Source organism: Crinia signifera, chromosome 5 (genome assembly GCF_055691185.1).
Source record: "Crinia signifera chromosome 5, ASM5569118v1, whole genome shotgun sequence".
Lineage (NCBI taxonomy): Eukaryota > Metazoa > Chordata > Amphibia > Anura > Myobatrachidae > Crinia > Crinia signifera.
This window is the reverse complement of record NC_139221.1, coordinates 310,622,191-310,635,943: the sequence shown is the minus strand read 5'-3', so window position 1 is coordinate 310,635,943 and position 13,753 is coordinate 310,622,191. Positions and strand designations below refer to the sequence as shown.

The following is a 13,753-nucleotide window of genomic DNA, read 5'->3' as shown; positions in this document are numbered from 1 at the left end:
CTGAGAACGACGTTACCATGGGTAAATAGCAAGTAGTCACAATGCATTCATGGGTCAGGTGTTGGAGCGCTGTCATTTATCCCTGAAGTATAAAGGGGGTGCGGTTATTATCCCATAAGACAACATGCCGGAAGTTATCAATGAGGATGCCAATGCCAGAATCCTGACTGCTGCATCAAGATTATATGTATGCTGGGCAGGTTAGCGGTAGACCAGGGGAAGGGGGTCAGATTTAGGTGCTAGCAGGGATTTAGGTTTATGCTGTGGGGGAGGGGGGGTAGACTGTAGGGAGGATTAGGCGAGGGCAGGGAAAGCTAAATATACTTAACGGACCCCTTTCATAAATTCCTGCAACCCTAGTGGGGATGCCGGCATTGGTTTTCTGACTGCAGGAACCCCACCACAGGTCACCCGGATGTATGTTCCGTAATAATAAGAGAAGAGGGAGGCTTGAAAAATATTAGACATGAGAAAGCCTCCAAGTATAATTCAATATTGATAAGGTACACTGCTGTAGGGGTGTCACACGGGCCCATATGGTAAATAGAGTTGGGGTATTAGATTAGCAAACAGGAACATTCTCTGGTGCTGTCATCTCCTCTTATATATAGTGCAGAACTCCTGGGAGTGAAGTATACCACGCTACCCCGCTTGGAGAGACCGTGCCTGCAGAGCCTTTTATTACAGTAAGTAATCATCCTGCTCTGCAGCCTTCAGCAACGTCTTACTGTAGTTACATAGGAAAACTTTTACTGAATAAGTGTTAGATTCTGTCACATGCATTATCTGCAGAGCGGCTGCACTGAGATACTGTGCTGGATTTATTACAGGTTGAGTATCCCTTATCCAAAATGCTCGGGACCAGAAGAATTTTGGATAACGGATTATTCCGTATTTCAGAATCTTTTTATATTTCAATGATGTATCCTGAATTATCTTGCATTTATGTTGTACAAACACATGAAATACACACAAATGATGTATATTTTATTTGTGCATAAAACAAGGTTCCAAAACATACTGTAAATCAAAGTTTGTGTACTATCTCTGTACTGAATTTGAATGGTAAGCAATCATGTCCTTGTATGTATGGTTTTCGGAATTTGGATAACGGGTATTTGGATAAGGGACACTCAACCTGTACTAGCATCGTGTGTGCAGGGCTGCCAAGAGAAATCCTGGGCCCCAGTAAAACAACTTCTCGGAGCCCCATGTTGACAGCATGTTGGGAGCATGTTTAGCACATGAGTGTGTGTAATATCTATATCTATATCTATATATATGTATTGTAGGTCCGGCACTCCCAAAACATGAAAGAAACTTTGCCCGGTGCCTCTACAATTCGGGTAATAGCAACATAGGCGTGCGCACGGGGGGTGCCGGAGGTGCACAGGCACCTCCTAATGTTCGGCAATCCCCCCGTACGATTTTACAGGGGCACAAGCAGGGGTTAAAGTGAGCCGGTGGAACGGTTCCGTCTCCGTCCACTCACCTACCATTAAAGCACCATCAATAGTTATCAGGTGCAATGCATCATAAAACGGGCAGCGCCATTACATTTAAAATTTGGCACACTCCATAATACAAATTCAAAGTCCGGAGCTCGCCAGCCAATCAGGCAGCGGCGGCTCCTGACTGACTGCCGAACCTCGAGAGCGCCGATTGGTTCGCGCTTCGTACATTTCAATTGGCTTCTGCTGCACTGGGAATCGGGATCGCGTCATCGCGGGAACTGAGGAGCGCAGGGGAGAGCAGCAGCCTTGGACGGCAGCACCTGGGGAACTGGAGAGAGGCAGCCGCGGACCGCAGCAGAAGACTGGGACACAGAAGACCATGGCCGTGGAACAGGAGAGCAGCAGTGGCGGCAGGAGAGACGGGAGGCCGGGGAATCATAGAACCGCTGATTATAGTAAGGGACCAGCCTTCTCCCCACCCTCTCCACTTCCACCTTTTACCCCACCCTCTCTAACCAATCTTGCATCCTGTCAGCTCGCCCATTACCTCCAGCCCTCCTGCCCCCTATCGTCTCACCCCCTGTCAGCTCCCCCCCCCCTCCCCCTGTCTCCTCACTTGCTCTGAGAAGCATGTAACCCCTAGCAAAAATCATGTAATCCCTGGCCCCTGAGCATGTAACCCCGGGCACTGTGTACATTAAACCCTGGCCCTGAGCATGTTACCGCTGTCCCTGAGCATGTTACCGCTGTCCCTGAGCATGTTACCCCCTGACCCTGAGCATGTTACCCCCTGACCCTGAGCATGTTACCCTCTGACCCTGAGCATGTTACCCTCTGACCCTGAGCATGTTACCCCCTGGCCCTGAGCAAGTAAACAACGGGCACTGTGCATGTAACCCTTGTCCCTTAGCATGTAACCCCCTGGCCCTGAGCAAGTAAACACCGGGCACTGTGCATGTAACCCTTGTCTCTTAGCATGTAACCCCCTGGCACTGTGCATGTAAACCCCTGGCACCGTGCATGTAAACCCCTGGCCCTGAGCAAGTAAACACTGGGCACTCAGCATGTAACCCTTGTCCCTTAGCATGTAACTCCTGGCACTGTGTACGTAACCCCCTGGCCCTGAGCATGTAAACCCCTGGCACCTTGCATGAAACCCCTGGCACCTTGCATGAAACCCCTGGCACCGTGCATGTAAACCCCTGGCCCTGAGCATAAAAAACCTGGCACTGTGCATGTAATCCCCTGGCACTTTGCATATTGTGTAATGGGCATTACGGGGTGTGGTACAATGTGTATTGAGCATTACTGTGTTGGATTATACCCCTGTCCCACAAAGCCATGCCCTACATTTTTTATGTCCACCTTCGGCGCGCACTGTTACGTTCTTGTAAGGTGTCGGGCTGTTTTGCACTGTGGGCATAATTTGAATTGGCGGAGGTATTATGCTGCCCGCATTATTCTTTTTCTGTGTGTGTTGGATAGGCCAGAAATGTAAAAATTGCAGGGGAGTGCAGAACACGACGGAGGGGAAAGTGAGTTCCAACACCTCTCCGGGACAACTTTAAGCACTGGGCATAAGCCGTGCAATTGCACAGCTTGTCCCCGCTGTCAGAGCCGGCCTTAGGCATAGGCAAACTAGGCAATTGCCTAGGGCATTTGGAATGCCTAGGGGCATCAGCAGCTTCTGCTAATTAAAATGATATGCAGCATGCCTATATTCTGTGTGTGAGTGAGGCTGTATCTGCATATGAAATAGTGTATTCATGGAAATCATTGTAACATAGTATTCCGTATGCAGGTACAGCCACAGTCGCACACAAAATATATTCATGCCGCATATCATTTTAATCATTGGAAGCTCCTTGTGTGTGCTGGTCATAACAATGCAAAAAAGGCACCCAACGTTAGCAGAACTGGCCAGGAGCTGATTGAGTCAAGATGTATGAGGAAACATCTGTATCCAAGCAGAGGCAGAGGTCACAGTGTTAGTGGCTGTGCGAGTGCTGTCTGCGGGTGGGTTGGTTGTGCAATAGTGTTCGGCATATGTGTAAGGGGCATTATGTGTGTCATGTGTTTAAGGGCATTAATAATGTGCAACATATGTGTAATGGGCATTATGTGTGGCATGTGTATAAGGGCATTATTAATGTGCAACATATGTGTAAGGGGCATTATGTGTTTCATTATGTGTATAAAGGGCATTAATAAAGGTTGGCATAATGTGTAAGGGGCATTATGGTTATAAGGACATTAATAATGTGTGTCATGTGTAAGGGGCATTACTGTGTGGTATTATCAGGGGTGCCGAGAGAAAGGGGTAGGGGGTACAAATTACCCAGGCCAAAGTCTGATGGAAGGGCCCAGTGGGGGCACCAGGCCCCCTCCCCTTAAGTGACAACAGCAGCTGCAGATCTTCTCCTCTGCCCAGCACACACTGCTTTGTTCTGGGTTGCAGTGTGGCCATGGAGGTGCTTAAAATACAATATTTTCTCAGGATTTTTTTCTAAGGGTATATTGTGAATAATGTGAGGAGTAATGTAAATAAGGTAAAGTGGTACTACTGTGTGATGTAACGTGAATAAGGGATACCATCACATGATATAATGTGAATAAAGTTACACTACTGTGTGGCATAATTTGAATTGGGGGTACTATTGTGTGGCCATGCCCATTCCCAGCAAGAACACACCCCTGTTTGGGCTGCGCACTGAATGTGTGCACTGTTTCTATTTAAAATATTGCGGGTAGGAGCACCAAAATGATGACTGCTATGATGAGGGTTGATGGTGCTGGGAAAGGGGAGCAGGGTCAGAGGCGGAACTAGTGGCAGTGCTAGGGGGCACCAGCCAAAATCCTGCCTAGGGCATCATTTAGGCTAGGGCCAGCTCTGCCCGCTGTTGCATGACAGCTGACACAGCTCTTACAGAGCCTGTCACTGTCTGGAGAGGGAGCAGTGGCGGCGGAGTCTGCGCTGCGGGGAGCGCAGAGATAATGATGTGCAGGTCCTTTCTGCACTTTTGGCATTGTTAGCCCTGCAGGAGGACTCGGAGTCGGAGCGGAGGAGGGCACTGTCAGTGGGCGGGGCTACACGGGAGTCAGGGGCGGGGCTACATGGGAGTCCCTTCTGGCCTGCTTTCATTGCTGCTGCTGCTGTCATGGAGGGAGAGGAGGGGCAGCTCCACATCCTTCCAGACCAGGGCATGCCCATCAGGAAGATTACCCTCTGTTCCTAAGGCAAGAGTGAGTAGAGGGAGTACTACTGTGTGTGTGTTTGTCTTGTGAAATTAAGTATGTAAGGTGGGTTAGCATTAGGTTGGAGGAGGGAGAACTAGATTTAGGCACTAGAGGGGACATAGTGTTAGGCTGCGGGCGCCAGTGTCACCCATATGCCACTATCACTGTGTGGCATAATGTGTAATGGGCATTACAGTGTTTGGTATAATGTGTATTGGGCATTACGGTGTGCGGCATAATGTGTAATGGGCATTACGGCATGTGTTATACTATGTAATGGGTGTGTGACGTGTAATAGGCATTACGGTGTAAATTTTTGCCGCACACTCTCCCTATTGTCCCTATTTTACAAAAATACAGGGTGTGGCATTATGTAGAATGGCCATTAATATGTGTGATCTGGGCATTATGGTGTGTGGCATTATGTGTAATGGGCATTACTGTGCATGGCATTATGTCTAATGGGCATTACAGTGTAAAGGCACTGCACATTCCCTGTTTCTAGTATGCGTGGGGGGGTGATTCATTTAAAATGCATGTACATAAATAAGTCCCCTTCTATTTAGTTTGCACAGCCCAGTAGGCTGTGATGGACACGCCCAGTAGATGGTTATGGACACGCCCAGTAGGCGGTGATGGACACGCCCCTCTAATGGTGCACCCCCTAAGGAAATGGCCTGCGCACGCCTATGAATAGCAATAGGGTAGGTGCGGCACACAGGTCATATAGACGTCAATAAAGATGAGCAGACGGAGCTGCTAAACTTTTTTCTAAACAACGTTTCAGTTTATTGCAAACTGTTTTCAAGTTACAAATGTGTACAGGACAAAGACTTACCTATATAGACTAGTCACCCAGTTTAGCAGCTCCGTCTGCTCATCTTTATTGACGTCTATATGACCGGTGTGCCGCACCTACCCTACCGGCAAAGCCGCTCTAATGTCACTCATTCACCGGCCCCATGCACACACATCCAATGGTAGGCTACATGCCGCTGTTGCTGAGGAGACCATAGTAAATAAAAAGAAATACATTCTAGACAGTGTAAAAATACAATACATTGTAACAAAATAACATGAAGTATCCACCAGAGTGAAATACAGATACAAGATAACTGCATAGATAACATCAAACGTGTTGCGTCTGTAGACAAAGACACTTGATCTCAAATATAAAGCATAGCATTAGTCGACACGAAGAGGGATGTCAACATGAGCACCGCATTATAGAAAAAACCTGTACTAAAAAATATAATGTATAGCAGCAGAATATACTAAAGTATAATAGCAACATACTGAGCAACATAATGCCAAATAAAACAGTGGAGTCCAGCTGACTCATTTACCCCTCTGGGTGCTAGCGTATTGAGTCTATGGATCCACTGCGCCTCACAACGTAATAATTGCCCTTTTGCGAATACTACTTGGCATGTGATCAATAATGATGTACTTTAGCATACGATCGTATCTCTGTATTCTAACTATGGACACCTTTCACATCCCAGCTACCGAACATCCCACTGAATTTGTGAAGACATCTAATTGGATAAACTTTCTAATCATGATGATTATTTCCAATATCTTGATTGAAGCCATACTTTGGTATAAGACATTAAGCTCCGGTACCCATCATATTGATATACCTTAGGGTATTTTTCACCGATTGATTCTCTGTTACTCCTGAAGAAGTCCCCATGGGACGAAACGTGTAGGGTGATCTTAGACCAATATATATCTATGGTCGAATCGGGTATCAAAACTTCTATGTGAAATCACCAATTGGAAAGTTCACAACTACTGTTCAGAATAAATGTATTTTATAATGTATTTTATGTTTTATTAATTGTTCAGAATAAATTTATTCTATTTTTACTTACAGTATGTAAGAAATTCTTTCTGGTAAAACACATTCTAGCGCACCTCTATATCTTTATATATAAAGATATGGACCCTCAATATATATATACTCTTATAGATGTTCTGATTATACATTGGATCACTTGTCAGATTTATCCGTTGGCTTTACCCACCTTGGGTCCTAACTATACGAAATTCCAGTAACATACTGGTATGTATTTTGTTGGATATAAGACACTGGTGAATGGGGTTCCCTCTAAACATCCTCCTCCACCCCCTTCCCCCCCCACCCCCCTTCCTCTCTTACTATCCTCTTATTAACTTCCTCCCCAAAAATATATCAGACGAGATAGTAAAAGCTCTCTGTTCTGCATTGTTTCACCTTTTTTAGATACACCTATAACCCTGAAGAAGTCCTGTTAGGGACAAAACGCGTAGGGTGATTTCAGGAAAATTGTCTCTAAGCGGTATCCAACACAGGACCATTCTAAGTGAAAATCTTGTACGAAATATTATTGTTTTTTATTGTTTTTATTGTTGTAAGAAATACATTTTATATCTTTTTTTGTGAAATCTTTGGTGAAACTTCCATCAGCGCACTTCTATACCCTTTCTTCTCTATCCCTATTCTGTACCTCTATTAACAGCGAGGTACTTAGAAGTGCAGCTACCTACACAGCGCAGGGAAGGACACAACCCCTTTTTGTCCGATTATATATATATATATATATATATATATATATATATATATATATATGTGAGGGAGGGCCCGGCACTCTGGACTTGAACGCGGATGCTGTCTATGACGGGCTCTGGTGCCTTCAATTTGAGGTGTGAACCTTCAACAAATATCAGTGGAGAGAATCTATATATAGATATATCTCTCTCTCATCGTTAAAATCAAATGCGCTCACCTGTGTGTATTTGTAGATGCTCTGTTTATGTGTTACTGATCCTGTTGACAGACAATTCTTATCTTCTCAGAGACAGTGTGAGACCATCTTGTGAGGTTCTTTTCAGAAAAAAAGGAGTCATGAAAATCATTGTAGTTCTCGCTGTCCTAATGCTGGTGTCTGCTGAGGTGTGTCTGGTGTCTGCCGCAGAAATGGGACATAACAGTGACAATGAGCTTTCTTCTAGGGACCTTGTCAAGGTAAGAACCTCAGATTCACAATACTGTACAAGTAATCATCATCATTAAAATTTAAAATGATTTCACTCCAAAACTGGTGCTGCTGCTTTTGTTGCTGCCTAAGGTGATACATCTACCCAGTGGGCTGTCACATTAATATAGTCCTTAGGTTGCCCTTTACCACTTGTCCACATGTCAGTGGTAAACCGCATGTTTTTTTTATTCCAACATTTTTATTAAATGAAGAATCACTAATACATTTTTTTTTTTTTACAAAAACAAAAGTCACAATTAGATTGAAGTAGTGTAAAAATATTATGAATTGCAAGTAAATCACCGGGTGCGCGCTCCCGTTTTCTGCCCCATTCTAATCGCTGGTCACAGGAGCTTGCCTAATACTATTACTATACTATTAATACTATTACTATTGTAAAGCGCAACGGAATCTGCTGCGCTATATAAAAAACTGTAAATAAATAAATGAAATAAATAATAGTGTTTCATTTAAAGTTAATAAAAATTCCATAGGCTGCAGCGATACAACATTGTTTTACATCCAGAGGGATCCTACTTGTCACTGCAAAGTGAAATATTAAAGACATCTTCACAGTGACACAATATTCATGTTCTGCTTTCACATTTTACCATTTCTCACTGATCAGAGAACAAATTCTGCTGGCGAAATGCGTGACATTGTCAGCTGAATGGGGAAAGGTGCAAGATTTCATTTAATTTGGAAAATGTCACTTAGCTGTACCCGTTGTCATATTAGGACTTGTTCCAAATGCCAGATTTATTGCTTTAGTCAAATTATCTTGTTACTATATGTAATGTATACCCTGACACGGCACGCTCTGTATGTATTATCACATATATGTACTAGTAAGTAATGTGATCTGTTTGATGCATTTAGTGTAAGTAATGTGGGACAGTGACTGTATAGGAAATTTCAAGGCAATGGTCTGTAATTGTATACAGTGTTACACTCATATACTGTATATTGACTATAAACATCATAGCTCTCAGTACGAAATACTAAGAAGCCCATTTACCCAGAGCAAACCGAGAGACTATTCATCAATCAGTATTAAATATTTATGTGGCTACTGCCCCCCTTTCAGGTAGCCCTAGCTGGCTTCTATGGGCTGTAGCCAATGCACATGCATAGTACCATTGCTGCTATCACTGTACATTAGCCATTCCTATCACCTGTCAGCTACATTGTGTAGATGTTGGGACCTGGTCAGCAGTGGGGACAAGTGGCAGCCTTTACCCAAGCAGAAGCCACCGCTACTTCCAAATATGTTTGAGTTTTAGTTACGTCACTATCTCAGAAAACAATATATTCTGCTGGTTTCATCTGTTCAGTAGAAACTATTCCAACCAAGCAAATCCATGGCTACACTGTATCTGTCTGATGTAATGATCATATGTATCTCTTCTGTACAGAGAATTTATATACCCGCATGTGTATATAAAGGGACTTGTGGAAAGCGGGACATTGGTAAGTCTTGGCAGTGGTGGGATTTATTGTATCATTTTTTAACAAGCATAATAATAATGTACAGGTACACCAACGAAAATTCGTCACCCTTGGTTCCGACACTATGATGGTTAGTCTGGTTAGCCAGATTATTGGTGGCATCCGCTTCGCAGCACACCCCCCCCCCCCCACACACACACCTTCCGTGTCCCCATTGCAGTGCAGCTTTTTCACCCACTGACCTTTGCCCGTTGCTGATCTCTACCTGTTTAGCTAGGTTCCCTTTACTATCTCTCCTGTACCAGGCAGCAGTGAATGTGTATGGTAATGGCACAAGATGGGATTATTTTCGGTTACAAAATAACTATAAATTCAGTGTTTGTTTTTTTTTACAAATAAATTAAAGTCAAATTAAGTAGCCAAACAGTAATTAAAAAATGAAATTCTTATAAGTTAAATATTTAATTAGGATTTTGTACCTAATGAAATCATCAATCATTCGTGTGAATGCAGCCTATCAAATCACTTAATGGCTTAATGATGTCACTGATTTCCAGTGAATGGATAGACTGTATTATCAGTGATGTCACTAGTTTCTAGTGAAGGGATGCAGTTTAAATCCCGGCGGTTGGGATCCCGGCGTTCAGAATCCCGACGCCGGAATCCCGAACTCCGAAATCCCAACACTTTCTCCCCCCGTGGGTGTCCACGACACCCTTGGAGGGAGAATAAATTAGCGTGCCGAGGGTAGCGAGGCACCGGGCCTGCTGCGTGGCAAGCGCAGCGAGCACGCAAGGGGGGGCGATCCACGTCACCCCCTTGTCGGGATTTCGGCGTTCGGGATTCCACCATCGGGATTTTGAACGCCGGGATCCCGACCGCCGGCTTTTCATGCCGAATCCCTAGTGAATATGTACATTAACTAATGCATGGGGGGTTTACTAGTACCTAGAACCCCCCTGCCTGCCTATTCAATGGCCCAGCTGTCATACTAAACTGCCACCAACAGACTGGCTTTGTGGCTGCTGGCAGCTGCCTCCTGTCAGAGACACAGGCTGCTGCTGGGGTGGCTGCAGGTAGAGGGAGCTGGCATGCAGCTCCTCCCAGGCCATGCTCCATGTGGCAGTGACATACTTGACTACCCTCCCGGCAAATAGGGGGTTCCCCGATTTTTTAAAAATCCCAAAAAAGGTCCCCTGTATTTTAAGAACCAGTACCAGGCCAAACCAGCCAGCAGGGTAATGTCACAGCCGGGGTACACTTATTATATAAGGTCCTTCGGCCAAAATATTAACCCTACATTAACCCTACTGACCAGTCAGCCTGGCCAGGGTCCCTGGGGGAGTGGGGACCCCCCAATAAAGGGTCCCCCCCTCCAGGACCTACCTGACCAGGCTGAAGCCTGGTGCTGTCCCCGGTGACCCTGGGCGGTGGTCACCGGGCTGATTAAGTGTAAAAAAAAAGAATAAACTATTGTGTAATACTGTGGAACTATGAGTCTCAGCAAGCCTACCCCGCAAGCTGGGACTTGGATAACCACAAGTCCCAGCATACGTGCCATTAAAGGGCCCTCTGGCACTTGTAGTTCCACAGTATTAAAAATAGTAAAATAAACACACACTGACACATGAAAAATAAAACTTTAATACATCCAAAGCCCTTTCACACTGATACTTACCTATCTTGATCCCATCGGTAGGTCCCTGGGTTCGGGGCTCCATGGTCCATGGCCTTGGTTCCTGGGTCCGGGGCTGCATAGTCCGGGGCCTTGGTTCCTGGGTCCAGGGCTGGTCCGGGGCTCCAGGGCTGTAGAGTCTGGGGTTCCAGGATCTGAAGAAATCTATAGGGGTACCTGTGGAAGGAAATCCAACTCACCAAGGTCCTCCGGCAATGATCTGTCCTCTTCGTTCCAACGTAGACCAGGTCTTCAGAAAATAACAAACACCGGACTATTCCGGCCGGTACCCGGGACGGACTGAGGAGAGGTGCAGATGTTTCATCTTCCGCGCCTCTCCTCCGAATGATTCTATTGGCCGCCAAGCGGCCAATCAGGAGTCGACTTTCTCGGCTCCTGATTGGCCACTAGGCGGCCAAGATAATCATTTGGAGGAGAGGCGCAGAGAGGCCGTTTTATACCAAATAGCGGCCATATTTTCCATACGGCCGCTTAGTAAATAAGGAATCACCATTCTTTTCAATGGCGATTCCTGCCGTATTCTTTTGATGGTGTATTCATTCGTATTTGTAAATACAAATACGAATGTCCCATCAATACGAATACGAAAATTTGTTACTGGAGGAAGGGATAGATAGATAGATAGATAGATAGATAGATAGATAGACAAAAGATATAGGGTGCGCTTAGTACAGTCCACCACCTTATTATACAATTCAAGGGTAGCCCAAATGATTAAAAACATATAAAATTTATTGATCAGACAAGGATTACATAATCCAATTCTTCCAAATGTAATGATACTCAACGCATTTCGTCATAAATGACTTCATCAGGGGTTATATTATCTAAACCATTAAAGATAGGTTTAAAGTTTGAAAGTAGTGTATCCACTTACTGGTGTTCTTTGTATATATGGAAAAAACTTTTTTTCCAAAAGGATAAATGAATCTCAAGTGGGATGTAGAAAAAAAGATTTTTCCAATGGATAATGGGCAATAACCTGAACCAGTAATCTGACTCCTATGCCTTCTGATGACGAGATTACATTTCTCGAAACGTTGATAAAGAAACAGGTCTCTGTCTGTATTTCTTCAAAATCGCCGGAGTGCCGCCTGATCTCTTCTCTACATATTGGAACCCAGAGGGGCTACCAATGGAGGGCACCTGGTGCCAATTTCAGGAACTGAGCTGTGGAATGCTGGCCTATCTCTGTTGATGGATAGATAGATAGATAGATAGATAGATAGATAGATAGATAGATAGATAGAATATAGACAGACAGAGATCTGTGGCACTCACTCGGACTTGCAAAAGATGACTGAGGACACAGTAGGTACAGCCGACATTTTGGATTTTAATCTATTTTCAAGGAAAGAACAACAGCAATGAATATAGCACTTGCCTAAATACTCTGTGTACCGAAAACAATCAGATCATTTAAGAAGCAGATCGCTCTTCATTGGTCGGCCATCAGAGCTGCACTTAATAATAAACCTTATGACCAACCAGTTGCTAAGCATTTTGTTTCGCAAATCATACAGTAGCTTGGCCAGTCTAGGCAGAGATTTTACACATTTTCGTACTCAGTAAAGTCCCTCCGTCAAGGCATGGCTGCAGAGGGAATCTCCAGCTTTTGCTGGTGATATGCTATATAAGCCTATGGGCTTCTCTCAGCAGCTCTGTGTGAGGGAACTGTCAGGGATCCCTCCCAGCATGCCCTGCAGCTGGCGCCATTACTCTGCACATGCGTAGAGGGACTCCCAGGTCTCAGAACCAGAGGTCCAGGGACAGTGTCACATCCCACCCACCTTGTGCCACTGAGATGCAGATTGTGATAAATATGTCCCCAAGGCTTAGTACATTGGCCCCTAAGAACCAACCAATCAGCCAATCGGTACCTAGCTGTGATTTTTCAAACTCAGTCTGTGACATAACAATTAGGAGCTGAGGGGTTGGTACTTTGTATAAGATCTAATATGCCTTGGAGAGAGATAAAGTGGAGTGAGATACTGTACAATATCAGCCAGTCAGCTTCTAACTCCGGGTTGCCTACTTAGAAAATCTTCTCTACCGGAGAAGCCCAGAGAGGAGACTGTAAGCAGCACTTCAATGGGCGGGGCCTGATGTAGTTGTCGTCAAGCCTCACCCCATTACTGAAAATCCCGCAATTCACGGTACTTCGAGGAGGGGGCTTGGCTAAATGACACAATTTGCATCTTTATCCCTGCCCCTCCCCCAAAAGCTGCGAATTTCGGTAATTTACTACTGCGGCCAGGGAGATTAGGGGGATTTCGGTGGTATTCAGGAGGGTTGCACAACATTCGTCAGGGCTGGGAGGGGGAACCAATTTTCGGGAGCCTCCTGGCCATTCCTGGAGGGTAGGCAACCCTGTTCTAACTGCTATACTACAGGCTGTTTTTCAAAGTGAACAGGCGCTGATTATTTGCTATTTTATCTGTCTCTCCACTTGATAACTCTCCCAGGCTTAGTAAATCTCCACCTTTACTTCTCTACCTCTGTGGCCTTTTCACGTTTGATTGATCAAATGACTAAAGTTCTGATATCTGCGTATAGTGCTTGTGTCTAACTGCAATCTATTCTCTTTTCTTCATAGAATTATCAGAAGGGGGCGCGATAGACGAATAAAGAAAACGGAAAGAGAACCCCAACTCTTACCTTGGACAAACTGTATTCACTACAAATTAGGAATAAACCAATGGAAGTCTTAAAATAAATCCTTGAGATTGTAAAAAATGTCATTGTTATTATTTTGTACATTATAAAGCATTCATACACACGGGTACTGAAGGAAGGTGACAGCCAGTGAGGAACCTGCCAGTGCAAGGCTGGGGTATAATGTAACCGTATCTTTTTCCAGGGCCGGCTCTACCAATTAGGCAGATTTAGGGTCT

The 13,753-nt window shown here is 44.7% G+C and overlaps 1 protein-coding gene across 1 annotated transcript in view; it reads left to right on the top strand.

Moving 5' to 3' along the window:
• LOC146079756 (uncharacterized) overlaps positions 1-13,547 on the top strand; it is a 71,511-nt gene extending 57,964 nt beyond the window's left edge. Inside the window, exons 4-6 of the mRNA XM_083186407.1 lie at positions 7,533-7,701; positions 9,130-9,184; positions 13,456-13,547. Coding sequence (XP_083042533.1) covers positions 7,533-7,556 — 24 coding nt within the window. The 3' untranslated portion in view covers positions 7,557-7,701; positions 9,130-9,184; positions 13,456-13,547. The remainder of the gene's footprint in view (positions 1-7,532; positions 7,702-9,129; positions 9,185-13,455) is intronic.
• The last annotated feature ends 206 nt before the right edge of the window (positions 13,548-13,753 follow it).